General features: G+C 32.9%; 3 protein-coding genes across 7 annotated transcripts; 1 reads left to right on the top strand and 2 right to left on the bottom strand.

Annotated features, from left to right (window-relative positions):
* The first annotated feature begins 210 nt into the window (after window positions 1-210).
* Window positions 211-2,679, top strand: LOC123884806 (putative clathrin assembly protein At1g03050). The gene is made up of 2 exons (XM_045934024.1): window positions 211-936; window positions 1,512-2,679. The coding sequence occupies exons 1-2, from the start codon at window positions 251-253 to the stop codon at window positions 2,554-2,556; spliced, it is 1,731 nt and encodes a 576-aa protein (XP_045789980.1). The 5' UTR covers window positions 211-250; the 3' UTR covers window positions 2,557-2,679.
* A 996-nt stretch (window positions 2,680-3,675) lies between these two features.
* On the bottom strand, window positions 3,676-6,810 carry LOC123885433 (ATP synthase subunit delta', mitochondrial). Its single transcript, XM_045934716.1, has 2 exons — window positions 6,441-6,810; window positions 3,676-4,270 (listed from the first exon to the last, which is right to left on the bottom strand). The coding sequence occupies exons 1-2, from the start codon at window positions 6,687-6,689 to the stop codon at window positions 3,926-3,928; spliced, it is 594 nt and encodes a 197-aa protein (XP_045790672.1). The 5' UTR covers window positions 6,690-6,810; the 3' UTR covers window positions 3,676-3,925.
* Window positions 6,811-10,659: 3,849 nt separating this feature from the next.
* Window positions 10,660-19,726, bottom strand: LOC123885693 (protein ENHANCED DOWNY MILDEW 2-like). Of its 5 annotated transcripts, none has more exons than XM_045934992.1 (21): window positions 19,606-19,726; window positions 19,234-19,397; window positions 17,735-18,178; window positions 17,554-17,650; window positions 16,531-16,581; window positions 16,118-16,449; window positions 15,896-15,992; window positions 15,677-15,775; window positions 15,127-15,374; window positions 14,892-14,981; window positions 14,258-14,779; window positions 14,013-14,151; window positions 13,782-13,883; window positions 13,447-13,539; window positions 12,951-12,992; window positions 12,026-12,136; window positions 11,806-11,877; window positions 11,582-11,700; window positions 11,396-11,459; window positions 11,152-11,301; window positions 10,660-10,983 (listed from the first exon to the last, which is right to left on the bottom strand). In XM_045934992.1, the coding sequence occupies exons 3-21, from the start codon at window positions 18,148-18,150 to the stop codon at window positions 10,957-10,959; spliced, it is 2,871 nt and encodes a 956-aa protein (XP_045790948.1). In that variant the 5' UTR covers window positions 18,151-18,178; window positions 19,234-19,397; window positions 19,606-19,726; the 3' UTR covers window positions 10,660-10,956. The 5 variants fall into 5 exon arrangements, with proteins under 5 accessions (XP_045790948.1, XP_045790952.1, XP_045790949.1 ...); XM_045934996.1 differs by having other exon boundaries at window positions 19,234-19,394; XM_045934993.1 differs by lacking the exon at window positions 19,234-19,397.
* Window positions 19,727-20,880: the final 1,154 nt, after the last annotated feature.

Below are 20,880 nucleotides of genomic sequence, written 5' to 3'. Positions count from 1 at the left end.
TTTTTTTGCACATGCATGACAATTTTATCTCCGAAATTATTTTCTAGGTTGTGAAGGTCGCAATATGACGAAGAATTTTTACGTTTGAGATATTGTTTTAGAATTTTGTTAATTTCATGAACTAAATCGACTAATGATACAATTTCGATGATTAAAATTGTTTTTCAGGTCACAATCAATGAATTTGAGAGCTTCAAAATTATAATATTTAACAACCTAATCAAACAAGTCAAATTGATTCTTAAAAAAAATGTCACAAAGCACATTAAGAAGAGCCATTGGAGCAGTAAAGGATCAAACAAGCATTGGCCTAGCAAAAGTTGGAAGTAGCTCCTCACAAGGTGATCTTGAAGTAGCCATTGTAAAAGCAACAAGCCACAATGAATATCCAGCTGAAGAGAAACACATTAGAGAGATTCTAAGTTTAACATGTTACTCACGCGTATTCATAAGTGCTTGTGTTAATAATCTCTCTAAGAGATTAAGCAAGACAAGTAGTTGGACAGTTGCTTTAAAAACACTTGTTTTGATTCAAAGGTTGTTAGCAGAAGGTGATCCTGCTTATGAACAAGAAATATTTTTCTCAACTAGACGTGGTACTCGACTTCTTAACATGTGTGATTTTATAGACAAGTCTAAGACTGAAACATGGGATCTTTCAGCGTTTGTTCGCACTTATGCATTGTATCTAGATGAAAGGCTTGAGTATAGAATGCAACATAAGCGTGGAAGGCGTAGTAGGTTCTCGTTTGATGAAGATGACGAAGAACAATCAAGGGTTAGGGAAAGAGGTAGATATAAAGAAAGAGATAAGGATAAAGAGGTTGTTGTGAGATCTCCTCCATTGAGTGAAATGAAGACGGAGCAACTATTTTCCAAAATGCAGCATTTGCAGGTGTTGCTCGAGCGCTTTATGACTTGTCGTCCCACAGGTTCGTTTTTAATTAGAACATGAAAAGTTCGCCTCATATGATTATAGGTGTTTTCGCTTTTAGTTCTATTTATCACCGTTGTCAGATATGTTTTAATAATGTCACATATATAGAGAAGGACTCCAACTCACATCTAGAAACACTTCTTCCCTCGGGGTCACTCCTCGGACTCTTAACTCCCTCTATTACGATATTGAGGCCGGGATATTAAGAGAAGAAGATGTAGGTGAGTTGGAGTCCACGTATCATTATTAATCCTATGTAGCGAAAACCGTGTTTGTTTTTGTTAGACATGATAGCATCAAATAAACAGATCGACAACGGGGACTAAAAGACATCACTTTTGAGATGTCTTAGGACAATAAAAGAATTATTTTACAAGAATTTTAAAAGCAAAAACCTATATATTTGCATGATCAAAACCTCTACAGGCATCTTACATTATTCTTATATAGTTAGGGAGCAATAGGTGTTGTAAAAATGCACTCTTTCAATGAATGCAAACAAAATTTCAATAAAATAAAATAACATATAAAAGCATAAGAAGAAATCTGATACTTATTTGAATTCAACAGGGAGAGCAAAGTCTCATAGAATTGTGATAGTGGCACTCTACCCAATTGTGAAGGAAAGTTTTCAAATATACCATGACATGACACGAATACTAAGTGTCTTCATCGACCGTTTCATTGAAATGGAGGTACAAGAATGCTCTAAGGTTTACGACATTTTCTGCCGTGTTGGAAAACAGTATGACGAGCTAGACTTGTTTTACACCTGGTCTAAAAGTATTGGAATTGCAAGATCTTCAGAGTATCCAGAGATTGAAAGAGTTACAGCAAAGAAATTGGAACTCATGGATCAATTCATCAAAGAAAAAACCAAGAAGAAACTTGGTACACAAGAAAAAGAAGTCGAAAAGAATGACGAAAATGAACTAGAAGAGGATATGAATGAAATCAAAGCACTTCCACCACCAGAAGGATTCAATGAGAAACAAGTAGAGGATGTTGTAAAGGAAGAGATAGAACAAAAACAAGAACAAAAAGAAGAAAAAATAGTGCAAACAGAAGTTGATTTGTTAGATTTAGGTGATGACATTATTGTGACAAAACAAGATTATGATGAAAACAAATTAGCATTGGCATTATTTGATGGTGAATTACCAACAAGTAATAGCACACAAGCTCTTCCATGGCATGCTTTTGATGATGAATCAGATTGGGAAACAACACTTGTTCAATCAAGTAGCAATTTACCTAATCAGAAACCATCATTAGGTGGTGGATTTGATACATTGTTATTGGATAGTATGTATCAACAAGCACCAACATCAATGCAAGGAGTAAATGGTTACGGAACAATGTTAGCATTGCCAGCACCAACATCATCAAACAATGGTTCTTATGATCCATTTGCAGCATCATTGGCTGTGGCACCACCAGCTTATGTGCAAATGACAGAGATTGAGAAGAGACAAAGGTTATTAGCTGAGGAACAAGCAATGTGGCAGCTATATGCAAATAGTGGAATGCAAGGACATGTTGGATTTACAGCACATCAACAACCTAGTAATCTCTACATGGGAGGGTACCAACAAAATTATTATGGGAACTATCATTAACTAGGAAGATTTTTTTTCATTAGTTTGTACTAACCCAAATCACTTTCCCTCTTCCCCTTTCTTTCCATGGTGAAGTGAAATTTAATTGGACAGCTATATAGAAGAACTTGTTTATAAGTTTCTTGTAATTTATCACACACAAGTGAAAATGCAGTCTATCAGATTATTTCACATATTTAATCAAGGGTGCCATTAACATGTGCTTATATGACACATGTTAAGGAGTAATAAATGATACTTGATCTCACTTATTTTACTTTGAAAAAAACAGCATCATAAAGTGTTTCTCATAAAAATATTAAAGACAAAAATGCCCTCTTTAAAAAAAATGTAAAAAAGAACAAACAAGAAGAACCCGTCTTCTTTTTCTCTCCTTCCGCCACAGTTTTGACTTTTCAGTTTTTTTAATTCTTTATAGTTTGTTAGAATTTTCTTTGAAATCATATATTATTGGATTAATAACTTTTTTACATATCAAATAAAATACCGTAAATATAATAAACTAATCAATAAATTTAAAGATGAATTTTTTAGACTTTTAAACTATTAAATTTTAGGACAGATCAATTTTGTATGAATGAGCTAACTTTATATTGAAAATGAATTACCGATAGTGAAAATATACCATCTTATATTAGTTGAACATGTAATAATGTAATAAGTTATTCTCAGATGATGACTACCATTACACTTTCACATTAATATCTGCACTACATTGGTATATTCTATATCACACACAACCCTTTCATGTTAATACAAACAGCACCTTGCTTTAGGAGAAAGACATCCAAATATTTGATAACTCGCTCTTGCTTTCTCAGATGTTAGACGACAGTTCTCACATTCAGTTTGAAATCTAATAATATCTTAATGCCATATTTCTTCTTAACCTAAAATACACAAGGAGTTTTGGGATTAATATGGCCAAGGATAAATGCTTGAATTGATATTCAAATGGAATTTTAATACGTTTAATCTCATTTTGGTTCGAGGGTGTTGTTTTTCGCTTTGTGCTTGAACAGAGGGCATAGGTCTAAGCAACATTATAGGGAAAGGGTAAAGGTGTGAGTGAGCTCATCAAAATTTCATGCATCTGCATAAGCAAAACAAAGCACAGGCTTATGAAGTTGAAGTCGTATTGCATATAATCCAAAATATATATATATCAAGCTTTTGTTTCTAATTTCAAGGTCTTGCTCAACTTCCTGGAGCTATAGATGGAAGCTGTTGAAATATATTATTTCATCAATTCGGTTTTCAACACAAAAATACATGATGAAAATGTTCTTCAGCAACTTTGATTACACTGAGACAAATAACCGAGGGGGAAATAAACAAATTGAAAAAGTAAAAAGCTCAACTAAGGTACTTAGCCTGTAAGAGCTGAGTTGAGAGCGCTATGCACATCAACACCAATCTGGGCTTCAGCTTTCTCCAAGTCAGTTGATGCTGAGTTGAGCTTCTGAGTGAACTCTTGAAGACCCTTCTGCACTAGGCTTGCATCAATTTGATCCACTGGGACAGCCTCAACAGCGATAATATCAGCAACAGAGTTTGCATGGATGAAGACAAAGCCACTGCTGACAAAATACTTGGTTGTATCATTCCCTTCGTGTACAGACAGGACCCCAGGTTTCAACTCAGCAATTGTTGGGACATGTCCTGGGAGAACACCCATCTGGCCAGTTGTAGCTGGGACTATAACCATATCAACCTATAAAACATAAATTGTGTCATTTTTCAACGCAAGGGAAGGAGAATTAATGAATCTTCTAACATTGAAACCCTGAGTCAAGAAAAAATTATCAAAACCCAAAACACTGGAACCCATGTGGGCAGTGAGATTGCAGCATTACAAAAGGAGTCATCGAGAATGTTTTCATGGTTTAATATATTTTTCCAGTCACTTCTTTTTTCAAAATTTACTACGAGTTATGACCAGTGTTATTGATGGCGGACCATGGTAGAAAGCCAAAAATCCGCCATTTTAAGCCACCCTCCTTCACAAATTGGCCATAGCGGTTGTCAAAAAATCTGCCACGCAATCCACCGTGGCCGATATTTGACAACACTGGTTATGACTAAGAGCAAATAATCATCAATGCATATGTTCTGGCAGTAATGACATTGTAAACATTGCTAAAGCCTAAAGACAATTTTTCATTACTTAATTGGATTAAAACATTGCTAAAGCCATAAGAAAAGAAAGAAGTTTTTCTAACGATAATGCAAATGGACAGGTTTGTATTTTGTACCTTGCACTGGACAGTTCAATAGTTCAAAGGTTTTCAGTTATGCAAAACAAACGACACTTACCAACAACTACAACCCTTTCCTACTAGGTGAGGTCAACCACATGAGATGAAACAATGCTATAATGTCCTATCATGAACTAGACTACAGACAGACTGCTTAAATCCAATATCCAAATCCTTCTTAATAGTTTGACCAATAATAGTTTTATATAAACATGTTAAATGGAAGAGTATCAATACCAAGTCCTTTAAAGAGATGATGCCAAGACCAAAATGTGTACATACTAATACATCACCTGATATACAGATCATAGAATCACCACATGATCAGGTGTTCAAATTTAAATGTAAAAAATAACACTGCTACCCATTTCAATTGCCACTTTCATAGATTATAGGAAAGTCTATCCATGTTAACTGATGTTAAGCACAACAAACTTTGTTTTGCAGTTTGGCAATATTCTTCTTTCTCTAAATTTTTAGTAAGTTAAAAAATTGTCTAGGTTTAGTTGGGTTATATATTATAACATGATGTAAACAAGGGGATGACAAGAGAAGATAGCAAGGCTTCAATTCATGTTCTATATCACTAAACAATTCATTCATCAAGAAATAAGGAAAACACACTAAGGAGAAGCACCTGAAATCCTACAGCATTAGTTTGTCCAGGAAATCCTAAAATCTGAGGATTATGTTATTCCCACATGACAAAGAACAAGAAAGTCCATATGCACGAAATTATATATTGTAATAATCTAACTGTAACGTTTCAGCAATAGATGGTTCTATAAGAAGTCAACATTACAGAAGCAAAAAAAAAAAAATCAGAAAAAACTATCACAACTAATATTATTTTTAAAACATCATAAAAAAGTGATCAAATAACCTACTTTCGCTTGCAAAAGATAATTATACACAGCAAAAGAAACCATGAAGGACACTAAAAAAAAATGCAAGTTGAATTTCAATCCTCAAGCAATTGAAATATGAAGACAAAAACTTAACATAATGACAACAAAACCATGCATCGAAACAGAACTGAACATAAAGCAGCATTTCTAGACATGAAAATAGAAATCTCCTCCACAAAGAGAATTTAACAACAAACACAGCGATGAACACTATCCTATATTCAGTCTTTTTAGCTAAATTAAATGGGAAAACCAAAAACTATGTATGAAATCAAATATTGTATCATTTTCTTCTTTGGAAATTAAAACATTAATAGGTCCAATTAAATAACCCAAATTAAAAACAACAAAAAATACATTTTTCTACTAATTAGGGTTAAACTACATCGATCTCATCTAACAATACCATAACGTACTAAAAATGAATCAAATATCAAACAAATATTTCAATCCAAAAATCCTTCTCATCAATTCTTCCTATATTTTTCCTTACCCCTTCTACTCAAACAATTAGATCATACTCAAATCCTAATTTCAATCAATTGATTCAATTTAAACCTAATCCACATTCACAATAATCTCAAATCACCAATTTCAAAAATGTAAAATCAACAACACAAATCAAAATCAAATCATACACAATCTCACAAATCACAATAAAAAATTATCATCATCATCAACAACAATGGGGAACCAATCGAGATGAAAAGAGAGAAACCTCTTTAGCGGCCAATTGAGAAGAATAAGGAAGAACGAAATTGACGGTGAGTTTAGTAGGAAGCGTAGTAGGAACTGGAGGACGAGGTTTGAGGAATTCGAAAGGTGTCTTCGGTGGGTCTAGATTGGGGCTAACTTTCTTCCAAGCTTCAACGAAAGCGGAATCGGCGGCAGGGGTAGCCACATCGGTGGAGAATCGACGGGTAGCGGCGGCGCGAGAGAGGAAAGTAGATGTAGCGCGGCGGAACATGGTGAATGTTAGGGTTGGATCGCTCGGGCTCGCAAGTCGGAGAGAAAAGAGAAATGAGTGTGTGTGCGTTAGAGAGAGAAAACAGAGAAAGAGAGAGAGAAAGAGAAAATGAACAGAGAGACAGAGAGAGAATAGAATGGTTGTAAGCAATGTTTGTAACTGGGCTTTGGGCTTTGTTATTGTGTAGCCCAGCCCAATATCCAAGTTTTTTGTTTTAATTTTAAATAAAATGAAGTGAAAAATATCAGTGAAATTCACACACAAAATTGCAAGGTTACAAGTTCGAACTTGAGTAACAATATTGATATTTACTAGTTAAGATAGGATTGTGGATATTGTGGTTTATGTTTATCAATATAGTCTTCTATTTTTTGTGGCTAATGGGGAGGAACGAGTAAACTGCTAAATACCTTCTTGAAATTTCAAAATTTATCAAATATTCCATGAAATTTGGAAATAGGCAAATATCCCCATGAAATTATAAAACGTCAATCAAATTACCCCCTTGTGTGGACTCTGATTGATAGTGTCAGGGGATAATTTGATTGACTTTTTATAATTTTAGGGGGTATTTGCCTATTTCGAAATTTCAGGGGGGGTATTTGACGAATTTTAAAATTTCAATGGGATATTTAACAGTTTACTCGGGGAAAAACATAGTTTGGGATGTTCTGTGGATGGAGTGATGTTTTTTAGATCGGCAAGTTTAGCGGTTGATTCGAGAGTGTCAATTGAGAGATTTTTAGAAGGGGCTAAGGTGTTGATGGGGGAGGGTGGGGTCGGATGAGATCAATCTTTATCTTAGATCATCGTTTGTTTGAGAAGAAGATTTAAGGATTAATCTTTATCTCAACTATTTATTGTGTTGTTTCCCATAATGTGTGTTATGGTATTTTAAATTGATTATGTGTATAGAACATTTTATCTTTAACGTAATTACTCACTTTATAGTTTAAATACTAATAATACTAATAATACATTATAGTTTAAATAAGTGTCACTAACACTGACAAAATGAAATTTAATCAATTTAGGTTTGTCTGGTGGTATTAGCTTGGGATTTGGAGTGTGTTGCTTTTTATGATCTTGGGTTTGATTATCTTTGGTGCCAATTTGGATGGACTAATTTAACTTCTTAAAAAAACAAAAGAAAATTTACACTCCATTTATCATGTGGTCACTATTCACTAACATACTAACACTAACACTTTGTCCTTCAAATGAAAAAAATAACACACATTACTGATAAGATTCTCTTTTACCAACACCGTAGAGTAGAGACTTGACAAAGTAACTTTTTCTTAAGAAAAGAACCTGAGTTTGATTCTTAGAGTTGTCTATTTAGGAGATAATTCAATCCTAATTAAATAAAATAAAAATATCATATGTTTTACCAACACTGCGAGCTTAAATGACCTAAGTCGTGTGATACTTTGGAGTGTCTACTCGAGGTCAAAGATTCTAATTATGTAGGGTTAATGAATAAAAACTCTTTTAACTTAGTCTCTAACCTTTTCTCATTTTGGATCCAGCTCTCCCATTTCTCTCATTTCATTGTTAATTTATTCGATTAATTGTTCTTAACACAATAAATCTATAATTGTATGCATTTACCTCAGCAATAATTGTGATTTGAAGTGTCGAAGCACCAAATGGGAAAATATTAGTATTGGTTATAGATAGATGAAGATTTGTAACCAAGCTCACAATTTTGTTCACAATATCATCATTTTCCTTCTTCTCACATTGCATACCAATCAACACATTCTTCTATGAGACTCTTGCTGTGACTTCAAGCAGTGATAATTCATCAATGAACCTATTACCAACAAAGTTTGCTTCACAAGTGGTTGAGTTTTGTAGTTTGATTTGCTAAAAAATATATAAGAGATCGGACTGGACAAATTATATTGTACTCAGTTTGATTTAGAAACTGATTATGAGACTGGACAAAATATATCATAAGAGGCAAGACAAAGTTCTTAAAATTTGGAGGATTAGGGTTAACTTCAAACTTTATAACTTCTATATTAATAATAATAATAAAGATTTATAAATATAAGCTAATCAACTTAAAACTGCATCCATAAAAAGAAACCCCACTTAGAAAATATTTAATGCTATATAGAATTCCCACTTTTTCAATATTTTAAAACTAATTACCCTCACGTTTTGTCAAAAAAAAAAAAAACTAATTATCCTCACGTAAAAAAATTGGTTGAAATATAATAACTCATCTCATATATTTTTGGCGGAGATTCGATGTATAACATGTAACCAAAAAAATGCCTTGAGTTTGATATATATCCACACCAACCACAAACCCATGTGCCATCTATATTATACCATTTAATTACCCCCATTTAATTTAATTAATAAATACTATAAGCTAATCAAGTTAAAGCTACAATCATAAAAGGAAACTACACTTAGAAAATATTTAATGCTACATAGAATTCCCTCACGTTTTCAATTTTTTTTAAAATAATTATCTTCACGCAAAATCAAATTTAATCAATTCCACTTCATATAAACAAAACATTAGTCTTATAAATTGAGTGCAACTATGAATCCAATTCATTCATGAAATCAAAAGAAAAATATAAAACAAAGTTTGAAAGAGTAATTAACATTCTCATAGATGATATAGTTATGGCAAAAATCATGAGTATTTCATTTGTTTTGTTTCTCATTGTCGTTGGGACAATTATGAATGGCTATAAAGTTGAGGGTGGAGGAAGAGGTAGTTACCAATTGGAGGTTGATCCATGCGCGCGAATGAGAGAAATGTGCGCGATTATGCCACGTGGATTCTTCTGTGCTATGTACTGTTACAATTGTCTTCCAACTGATCCAATCTGCAAAGCTCAAAGCCGTGATAATTAGACATTGTGGCTAACCATGCATGGTTTGGTTTGTGTGTAGTATTGATATCTATAGTTACGTTTGAATATTTTGCTTGTATGAATTTATTATGATATAAATATTATATAGCTAAATAAATCTTGATAGGCCTTTACTTTGTTGGGTCTTAGCTAGCTTCAATAATCCAGGATGTGATGTGTATATTTTTATATACATTTGTGCTATGGGTTTGAAATTATTTTTATATAGTCATGTGATCAAATATAATTTCTTAATTACGTTCACAAATTAAATTTGAATTTTTTATTTTATTATTTTAATTATTTCATAAATAATAAAAAATTATATGAGTGTTATTATATGATCACGTGATCATAAAAGTCTTCCTCATGAGTTTGTACTTTGTCATATTATACGAATCATATAGTGGATTCTTGAAGCTACAATAGTGTCATAGATCTACCTTGAATTTTTCAACATATGATGATGACATCATCTTAAGTGAAGGGAACATGATCAATAAAAAGAAGAAATGCACTAAGGTTATCACTACATTCTCAAACCTTTCTGTTGAGTCACATCTCAGTTTGTTATATATGTATTTAATCTCATGAACATATGTAAATATGTTATGTAGGGATACAAACTGAGATGTGAGTTTTGTTGCTTATGTTGTGGTGCAGCAAATTCAGAACTCCGTAGAGGCAATCAAGCAAGCGTTGGTACCTCCTACGATGAATTGGATCAAATTTAATTATCGATGATGCTGTTAACGTACATGGTTTAATGGCCGCGTGTAGCAGCGTTTTACTAAATTCAGATGGAGAGTTTGTCATAGATTGCCTTGTTGCCTTCGAACATAGGAGCTTGTTCTATTACTATTGTGAAATTATGCGCTATCGAGGTCTTCAAATTGTTCATTCTAAGGGTTTCCTAAACATTTGGATCGAATTGGACTCCCCAGCAGCAATTAATTTTATCACTGGTGGCTACTCTATTGATCGCTGGTTACTGCATAATGTTCTCTCATACGCTTAGAGAGGCTAATCAAGCGGTTGACGCTTTGGCCAATGGCGCTGACACCTCTTTCCAAAAGGTTTATAAGTTTTTGTTGTTTGGGGTTTAACAAAACCCTTTTGTCATTATATATACCATCATCAAAACACATTAGTTAGCCTATAGGTCAAGTGTTACGTACACTAAACTACGATTATCAACAACAACAAAAAAAACCTTACACTAAACTACTAGATACTTTATCCAATAACATTTTTATTTACATTATTATCATTGTAATGTTTCTACACCCAATCATCCTCATTCTAGAGATAATAATTCCATGTAAAGAAAAAATAATCTTCAGCTTCATTTTAGGTAATCCATCCTCCCATTCTATTCCACTTCATAAAGCAAAGCTAGGTGCACAATCCTGTAGCAAAATGTCACCATTATCATCTGGAACACCATCAAATATGCTTAAAAAATTATCAGGTGCATGTAACCCAAGGTAATTCTGATAACAATCATGATTCTCCTCCATAAGATAATTCATCATTTCTTTTCCTTTATTATTATTATTATTATTATTATTACGCACGTTGTGTTTTATGTGGCCATGATATTGAGCAATTCCCATGTGCCAAGAAGTCCAATCAGGGCGACTCCAAAGGTAAAGAGGCGGTGCCTTCAGGTTCCAGTCTTCCAATTGCTTATGTTGAGTATCGACAGAACCAGGTAGATAAAATGACTGGTGGAATGAACAAAATGCAAAACATATATAAGCCCTTGAGTTAGTCACACAATCTTGGATTAAAATCATGTGAGTTTTACCTCAAACTCACCTTTCCTGAACATATTTCGTCATCTTCCCAAATTAAATCATATCCACCTTTGTTTCTGTCAAGTCTGCCAAAGTAGAAATTAGTCGAAACATTAGTTTTTTTTTTCTCATTGTTATGTTTTTATTTTACTTTATATTATGGTATAGATGTCATAAATATTGGGACTGAAAAAGAAACAATACTAACCTTCTTGTTACTTTTGGCACAATAAGTATAAGGAGTTTTGGCTTAAACGTCAATGCCTTGTTAATAAATTTGTTAGCAAGAGAGCCGTTGACACCGAAAGGAGGATTCAGCCCTATGATCTAATCAAGTACCAAAGTGAAAGAACATATTAACAAAAATATTAAACATGAAAGTGGTTATATGTCTATATAAGCTAATTGAGAAAAATAGCTTCAAGGCCTTACAAGTTGAGAACCATGGGGTAATTCCTCAGCCTGGACAGTCATCCAATCTCTCTTTTCAAAGTTGAAATCATTCTACAGTTACAAGGAAGATTAAAAATTATAAATCTCAAGAGTGAGAATTCGAGTTTCTAAACTATAGACTTGTCCATTTCATGTACAAAACACTATTCATGCAGAGAGGCTATCTGGGAAAGCCACTAATATATAATGAAAAATGTACCTTAGCTTGGAATAAATCATAGTTCTTAAATGAACAAGACTTTCCAGTCTGGTCAAGCTTTGATTTCATTAGACAGCTGAAGTCATTTGCGCCACAACAGAAGTCCAAAACCTGGCAAAGGTAACAGTTAAATATAAAGGATGCAAGTTAGTTGAAACAACAATTAAGTTAAATTGAAACTGTCAATAGCAATCATTCATATAAGAATTTGTCATCTGCCAAGCAAATGTTATCAAATGCATACACACAATTATAAACTACTTCAGAAATGTTTGTCCGCCCAATTTTTATGAAAATGTTTATATCACTATCAGACTCCCATACTTCATTGAAGTAGGACATTCCAAATGCACACAAATAATCCCCACAACGACGGATCCGTAATAAAGTTACTTCATTATAAGGCAAAAATAATGATCCTAGTCTTTCGAACTGCAACTACATATAGAATATACATATTAGGAACAAGAGCAGCTTTCGAACTGCAACTACATATAGAATATACATATTAGGAACAAGAGCAGCGTGAAACATTAAAATTTGAAAAAACATTTTGCTAGATTGTGTATGTAAATTATCTTATAACATTTTGATCTTATCTCAGATTATCTCTTAAGATTAGTATTCTTATCTGGTAAGTATTAGGATTCTAGTATTAGTAATAATAAGGATTAGTGCTTATTCTTTTGTATCATAAAAAAACCATAATTACAAAATCTAAAATTCTCCATTTTATCTCCGATTATATCTTCAATCTTTCTCTACCCTCCATTTTATCTAAAATCCTCTGAATTCAAAATCTATATTAATATTTTTTATTTCTATTATCCAAACAAAAGAGTTGAGTTACAAAATAATATCAATTACACAACGACAGTAAGGTGTATAATACCAAAATAGATATGCATAAAGGACAACTACATACCGTGTCACCACTTTGCACATACCAATGAAGCCTTTCAACAATCTGCATTAGAGAGCTCTACATTAGCTATATAGTAATGAGAGAGAATTCAAGGAAATATTCAACATAAATGACTTCATAAATTAAAGTTATTCTAACATTTTAATTCATAAAATCATTCATTTCAATCAGTTATCACTGAGGCTAAGAGCAAGGTAAAACAGCCGAGTTCTGGAGTTCGAAATATAGGTATCTAATTTAGTAATGTACAATGAATCCTCCCAAGGTGTGTTGATAAATATGAACAATATCATGCTTATATAATAAGTTAATAACTATGTGATAGTTGTGACTATTTTATAGCGTTCATTTTTATCATCAAGACAAGGCATACAAGCATAAATTTTGATGACCATCTATCCTACACAGCTCAAGAAAAAGATCCCGAGAAATGTACTAAAAGTTCAGCTTCAACACAACCAATGCCTGAAAAAATATTCTAAAAGAATGTGCTTACCTCTTTCAACTTGTCTATTTTAGTGAAATGGCGACCAAATGAAGTATATCGCATGCCATGAAGAAAAGGTGCAAGATAGACCTTGAGCTGCTTCTGCAAGTGAATTATAATCAGATGAAAAGTATTTACTCGAGAGGTGTTTAATTTACAGAAAAAGGGTGAGAAAAATAGAAAATGTCTGCATAATACTCTTGACCTAACAGCTTGAGCTTTCAGCACAATTGTTCATGGAAATAGCTTGAGTAGTTAGACAAAGAGAAATGAATGTTTGTATATTACACTTCTATGAATCTAAAAAGGACTATGTAAAAGTATTTAGAACAACTTGTTTTAACCTTCCAAGTAAAAATCTGACGAATAATTTCTGGCCCACAAATAGCTTTTGCTTCCTCAATACTACATCCTTCATTTAACTTCTGCAAAGCTATTTTAATAGCCTGCAAAATAGTCAGAGATTCTACTATTATAAGTAAAATGAAATAATTAACCATTTGAATTTAACTTGCTCAGATTCTACTTGACATCAATGCTGACATCTACATTGAAGTGGTATAGAGAAGACAAACCTTAACAGAACCTTCAACTTTTCCGTGAGTAACACTCTTATGAAATGCAGTTTCTGTGAAACTTGAAAAGAGTTGATGGTCCTTTTTAAATTCTTCCATGTTCAGATTAGACGTGACTTCTTCCATTAAAGATAAAATTCTGTACAGCATAATGTCCAAAGATAAACAGGTGAATTTACAAATCAATCTTTTTCTTCAATTAACCCAATAAAAAGAACAATCATATCATAATCCACATAAAATACCGGCTTTCCATTTCTGCTTTTCTATGCTCGAGTGAAGTTTTGACTTTTTTTACCAGAGGCATCTTTAAGCTTGTTTCTTCAATTCTACCAACAGATTTTTGCTGTTGGGATCTAGCTTCAGGCTGCCTTGGAATACAGGACAAGTTATTATTTTTCAAAGGCACTCTGTTTTCATAATTTGGTAATGACCTATTTGACCCAGACGCCGTTTCAACTTTCAAATATTTTCTAGCCCTGTCAAAATTATCTGGTCCAGTTGACAGATGTGTATCTGGCTTAGAGCATATTTTCTCCATAATTTTCGAAGAACTGCCACTTTGAAGGCCAGCTCTTTCCTTTAAAATTAGTTTTGGCACCACTGTCTTGTTAGGAGGAAGGTCATCAAAACTTCTCTTCAACGGTATAGCAACCTTCTCGTTGTTTAATAATTTGAAACTGACTAACTTCCTTTTGACTTCCTTATTAGGAAATATCAGATGGTTTCTAGCAGGAGTTCCAAGTTTCAAAACTATCTCATGATCCCTAAACAACAATGGGTTGTAAATAACAGTGTAAGGCCTTATTTGGCTATTAATATGAGGATTATGTATCAAAACACATTTTAATCTCCAATTACTAAACACTAACAACTTACAAGCAATACATCAAAATTCTGTTGTCAAGAAGATCATCCCAAGCCCTCTGCTCAATGCCCAAATAATAATCAAATGTGAAGGAAATTTCCCTGAAGAAAGTGAAAGAGTTTGTGATAATGAGACATAGCATGCATGAAGCATAAATAAGAAAAATATAGAAATAGAAGGGTATTCAACATAGAACACATGAAACTGTTGAAGTGGATACAGGAAGAAATGAAAACAAGAACCTACTTGGGCAAGCATTTCCGGTGGTAAGCCTTGGGGCAGCGTCTACACATCGCAAATTGCAAATCATGAACATTTCTATTTTCACCTTTTCTGCATAGCGAACATATATGAAGAGGACAGACAAATGTTTTTTCGGTTGCAATGTTCTTCCTCATTGCCTCTTGTTTGGGGTCAGTGCCAGGGTAGAGTAGTCTTGCAACACATTTAGGATGGTAATAGTGACCACAATTTGCAGTAACACAAGGAAATACCTAAGAAGAAACAAAAGAAATGTTTAAATACACATCAATTGATCGCTACATTTAAATTTACTTGCATATTAATGAAATGGTTGATAATACAATTATGGAGCAGTTAGTTAGACGGTCAGAATAATGACATGCTAAATAAAGTGAGTTTTGGATTAAGGTTAAAAATCAGAAGGCCAGAAAATAAATGAAATAAAGGTTCTACACATTTTTAAACACCTGGTTTTTTTGCACAAAATTATAAAGAAACTCTTCTGTAAATCAGCAACAGAAAACCATTAGGAAAGAAAAAAACTAAAAAATACCTCTGGGTTAGATGATTCATCCGATGAACCTAGTCTGCCACATGCAAAGCATTGATGCTTCTTATGTTTACAATTTTCACAATAGAAGTTTGGAAAAGCCTGCAAAGTTAAGATTTGGTTTTATCAAATTTATTTGAAATCAAAGAAAAATAATGCTAACTAGGAGTTTGGGATTTTATTAAAATATATTGTAAAGGAAGATTGGGATACAGCACTTACATTAACTTGAGTAATAGTGTAGCCAAGAGAATCACAAAGTGAATCTCTGCCAGCCTCTATGGTGGCATGGAAGGATCTCAGACACCTTCCTTCACAACTGGATTATTAAAACATAAAAATATACAGTTAAGTAAACGAAGAGATGGGTTATTTACTTTTCAATTAAGGATGATAAGAAAAGAACAATAATATGTATTTATGGTCAGAGACTAGTATACATACGGAAGTATTTCACCGCCATTATCACAAATTGCACAAACAGTATCGTATCCAATATTTTGCTCTTCATCTACAATGAGTTCGCCTTCACCGTCAGATTTGTCATTCTCCTCCTCCAACTCCAACTCCTCCTCCTTCTCCTCCTCCTCCACCTCGTCCTCCTTCTCCTCCTCCTCCACTTCCACCTCGTCCTCCTTCTCCTCCTCCACCAACAACTCCTCCTCTACCTCCTTCTCCTCCTCCACCACCTCCTCCTCCTCCTTCTCCTCCTCCCCCTCCTCCTCCTCTTCCTCTGATTCAACTATAAATTTTGTTTTCTTTGTAGTGTGAACATCCTGCTAATTAACCAATATGATGATGAATAAGAAAGAACATGAAATATTACAAACTACAAGGGGAAAAAAAGTCATGCTCACCTCGGGGAAGTCTTCATTTGAACATGTCTTTCCTATGAAATTAAGCAGATACTGTCCAATAAAATTTAAAAAAATTAGTAAAAATATCAGTTACCATGAATTCTAATATACTTGGCACACGGGTTCCATTTATTTTGCTAAAAAAATAAGGGGCACAACAGCTCAAGAGAATTTGTACATTTAATTATCAAGTTAGTCTAATAATTGGAAAAAATGTAGCTCAAGGACATAATGAAGGTGCTAGAGGCCACAACAATGAAGGCAGCACAAAGTGGTGGCTACGGTTTTGAAATGGAAGCAAAGTCGCCTGGATCGGAGGCTCTGATACCAACTTGAAAGATCATTTGATACGTTACTGGCTCTAATACATAGACTATTGTACATGAATCCCAATAGATGTTAATAAGGAGAAAAAGGAAATAAAATCTACACATTATCAAGAGGAGGAACGAATGTAATATTCTATCGTAAAGTAGTGTTTATACAACAAATACCATTTCATGAAAAAGCAAAATGTAAATGAAAGATCTAGGGTAGTAGAATCAAAGTATCAAGCCATAGTAACTCCTATGTATGAACACGGATGAAATAATGACTTCAATTTTGCTAAATAAGCTCTATGAAACTGATTTCTGATTAAGCAGTTTTGCACATTGCCTCGAAACTAGTCTTTCACGAGAAGACTAAGATATGGAGCTTCACTGTGACTTCATCAATGAAAATATCTTTTTGGAGAAATTACCACCTTGTTTGTGAATTCTAATGATAAACTAGTAAACATCTTAACTAAAAATATGCTCATGTATCAAACTTGATGAATGTGACATATATGCATTTGCTTAGGGGGAGTATTGATATTTGATTTGGTTGATATCTTATACAATTAGAAAAAGAACTAGAATATTCACTTGATGCAAATAGATATATTTCTGAATATAAATATAACTACATGAAGCTGAGATATTTTCTCTCAAGTAAATCCAAACATACATTCAAGTACAAAACAAAAACAGAATTATGAACCTTTGATTTTGATAAATCAGTGTCCCTTTCGGAAGCCTCGTGAATCAATGTCATATGACTTCGAACATCATTCTCAGATGGTGGATTATCAAATGAGCTACAAAACAGACATTAATTTCATTAATTGAATTGGAATACGTGAATAAAAATAATCTACCAAGGATTAAAAGTAAGTTCTCACCTAAATTCCTTCAGAAGTTTGACCAAAATAGATACTCTTGATTCCTCTGGATACCGTTTCACACAATGCAACCAATAAACTGTGACCAAGACTGACCTAATAGTATTTTCAAAGCATTTTCTCGGTTTTAGAAGTGTTATCCAGTATTTCTGCCTCAAGAGCACTGAAATCACAGGCTGCTCACATGAAAGTTCAAATCTCCATCCTATAATTTGTTTGTGAATTTTCTGGAGGCCATTATCAGTGGTGCCACGTAAAAACACGTTTGTTTCTGAGAAACACTCGACCTCATCAACACTCCACAATAATGTCAAATTAAAAAATGACTCAAATTGCGCCTTATCATTCTCAAACCAATAACTATCAACAGAATCTGGAACAATCTCACCCTCTTCATCTGAATCTGATGATGCCATTAAATGCTCAAAAGTAGGTTCAGAAAATCTGCGCAATATGAAATATATAAGTTTTAGTAGTCCACCCCTTTCAATCATATAATCTTTATTAATTTACTAAGAAATAAACATTGACTTTGTAAATTGCAAGAAAAGTATAAAGATGCATTACAATTCTAATTCTAATCCTGTACAAAATCTGATTTAACATAGGTGAAGTACTCATAATAAGATACAATACCCCTTCCAATCATTCATGTTATTTAACTTACTCCGTCGCACAAAAGAGTTTAATGGGAATGTAATGTCGATGTAAATTAGTTTTACACCGATATTCAATGAGAACTCATCCTATTGCCACAAAAGGCCACTTTTCTCACTGTAAAACTAGTAATGCATTTCCCCTTTTCTCACTGTAAAATTTGTAAACACTTTCAGTGCATTTCTACTTTTCTCAAAATAAAACAAAATTAACAATACCAATGAATTTTCCTTGTACTAAAGTGACGGAAAAAATGGAAGCTAGATGTATTTCCTTACTTATACAAACACAAAAAGAAAGAAAGATTTTTTTTTTTAATGTATATTTGCTTCAACGGTGACAAAAATTGGTTTTTAAAAAATTGATTACTGCTAAAGATGAGTTGAAGATAAAATGATTTATATTCGGAAACATTCATGTAAAACTGAGTTAAACAAAAACTGAGACTAAAAATCAATTATACAATTAAAAAGCTCCAAACTCTAACTTGTTAGTATCACTTTTGGAGTCAAAATCAATTCTACTCAAAAGCAACCAAACATGTCAAAAACCCCAAATTCTAACTTCAAGTTAGAATCACTTTTAGAGTCAAAATCAATTCTACTCGAGAACAACCAAACATGTTAAAAACCCCAAATTCTAACTTCAAGTTAGAATCACACTTCAGTCAAAAATCAATTATAGCAACGAAACATGTTAACAACCCCAAATTCTAGCTTCAATTAAAAATCACTTTTTTTTTGTTGTCAAAATCAATTCCACATCTCTAAAATCAATATAAAATAAAGAAAAATACAAATACATAAACAAACCCAACCGTTGAAATTTGAAGTTACTACCACCTTTAACTCTCCAAACCCTTTTCTTAGCTCCTGAGTTTCCAGAAAATGCTGCTATAGCTACTTATAACTACCACTCAACTTTTCCACAAAATTTTCCTCCATTTTCCCACACTTTCTCAGCATCATCCAAACAAAAAACCCTAAATCCAACACGCATTTTGCTTCTTTAAAAAAAAAAAAAAAACCAAAAAAAATAAATAATTCACACTGAGTAAGTAGAAAAACAGAAACACAATACAGAAAAACCTAAATCACACACACACATTGTGATTTTCAAGTTCAAGCAAGCAAAAATGTGAAAATCAGAAAAAATTGAGAAATGTGAGAGTGTGAAGAAGATGAAGAATCTGATTTTTAAATTTTTTTTTTTACCTTTTTTGTGATGATGAAAAATGTTACTGTGATTGATTTGATAAGTGATTTATGAAGAAGCTTGCATTACACGCACGGACGCACCTTTCTATTTTCGTGATAATTTTCTAATTTTTTAATATTTAATTTATGAGTTTTTCATTTTGTTTTGTAGTGATTTTTAGTAAAAGGGTTTTCTCATGGTTAATTTATGATTTACGGTTACACTCATAGTCATAGCATGCCATAAAATTCGCATGGACATGGGCATGAAGAGCATGGCATGTTTGTGTTTGCGGTTACATGGAAATAAGAAAGGTGAATAAATGATTTTGAAATAGAAAATAAAATTAAAATAATAAATTGTACTTATGTTTGCAAAAAGAAAATAAAATTAAAATCAATTTAAAGGTGAACATGTATTAAGATTCAAGACATAAATGATTTTGACATGTTTTAAATTTATTTTTTTTAGAATAGAGCTGATGATCGAACTCAAAACCTTTTTTTATAATTGAGTTGAGGATCGAACTCAAGACATCTAGCTACTACCTAAATACTTAAGTAAAATTGATATTGTCTCATAAATTTATTCTAGTTTAAAGTTAAGGGTAATTCAGGTGTAAATTCGTGTTTTGGATCTTCCACAAGAGTATTGGAAGCCTCGTTTGTTGTTTGAGATAGCAAATGGCATACCTTTAATTATGTTGGACGACCCGACGAGGAAGGGAGCATTTAGAAATTATGCTAAGATTCTCGTTGATATTGATCTTTCGAAGAGAATTTTTTATGAAATTATGGTTGAAAGAGACGGTTACACGTTTTATGTGAGGTGCTTTATGAGCGTCTTCCTAAATATTGCACTCACTATTTTTCCATTGGACATTTGGTAGTGAATTACCGCAAATTGCAACCATCCAATTTAAAACGCATGGCCAAGATCATTTAGAGCAATTTTAAAACTTCTTTAATCTAAACCGTCAAATCTATCATCAACGACTAAGATTTAAAACCTTCGAAAAAATGTATGATTTTCTATCGTAATAAATTGCAATCCATATTAAAACTGTAAAAATATAAATAAATATTATACTACTAAAAAAGGAAAAAGCTTGCGCCTATTAGCTAAGCTAGGCCTATTAACACAGTAAGTACTAAGGTAGTAGTACTATTAAATGAGATACAGCACATAGTAACATAGATGCCTTTGACCGATGGAGATGATGCCTTTGACCGATAATTAATGAATCAATAAAATTCTTCACGAAAATATCAATCGTCAGTTAGTTCATGGTA

The sequence above is a fragment of the Trifolium pratense genome, linkage group LG5, assembly GCF_020283565.1.
Source record: "Trifolium pratense cultivar HEN17-A07 linkage group LG5, ARS_RC_1.1, whole genome shotgun sequence".
Lineage (NCBI taxonomy): Eukaryota > Viridiplantae > Streptophyta > Magnoliopsida > Fabales > Fabaceae > Trifolium > Trifolium pratense.
This window is presented reverse-complemented; position numbering and strand designations above follow the sequence as displayed.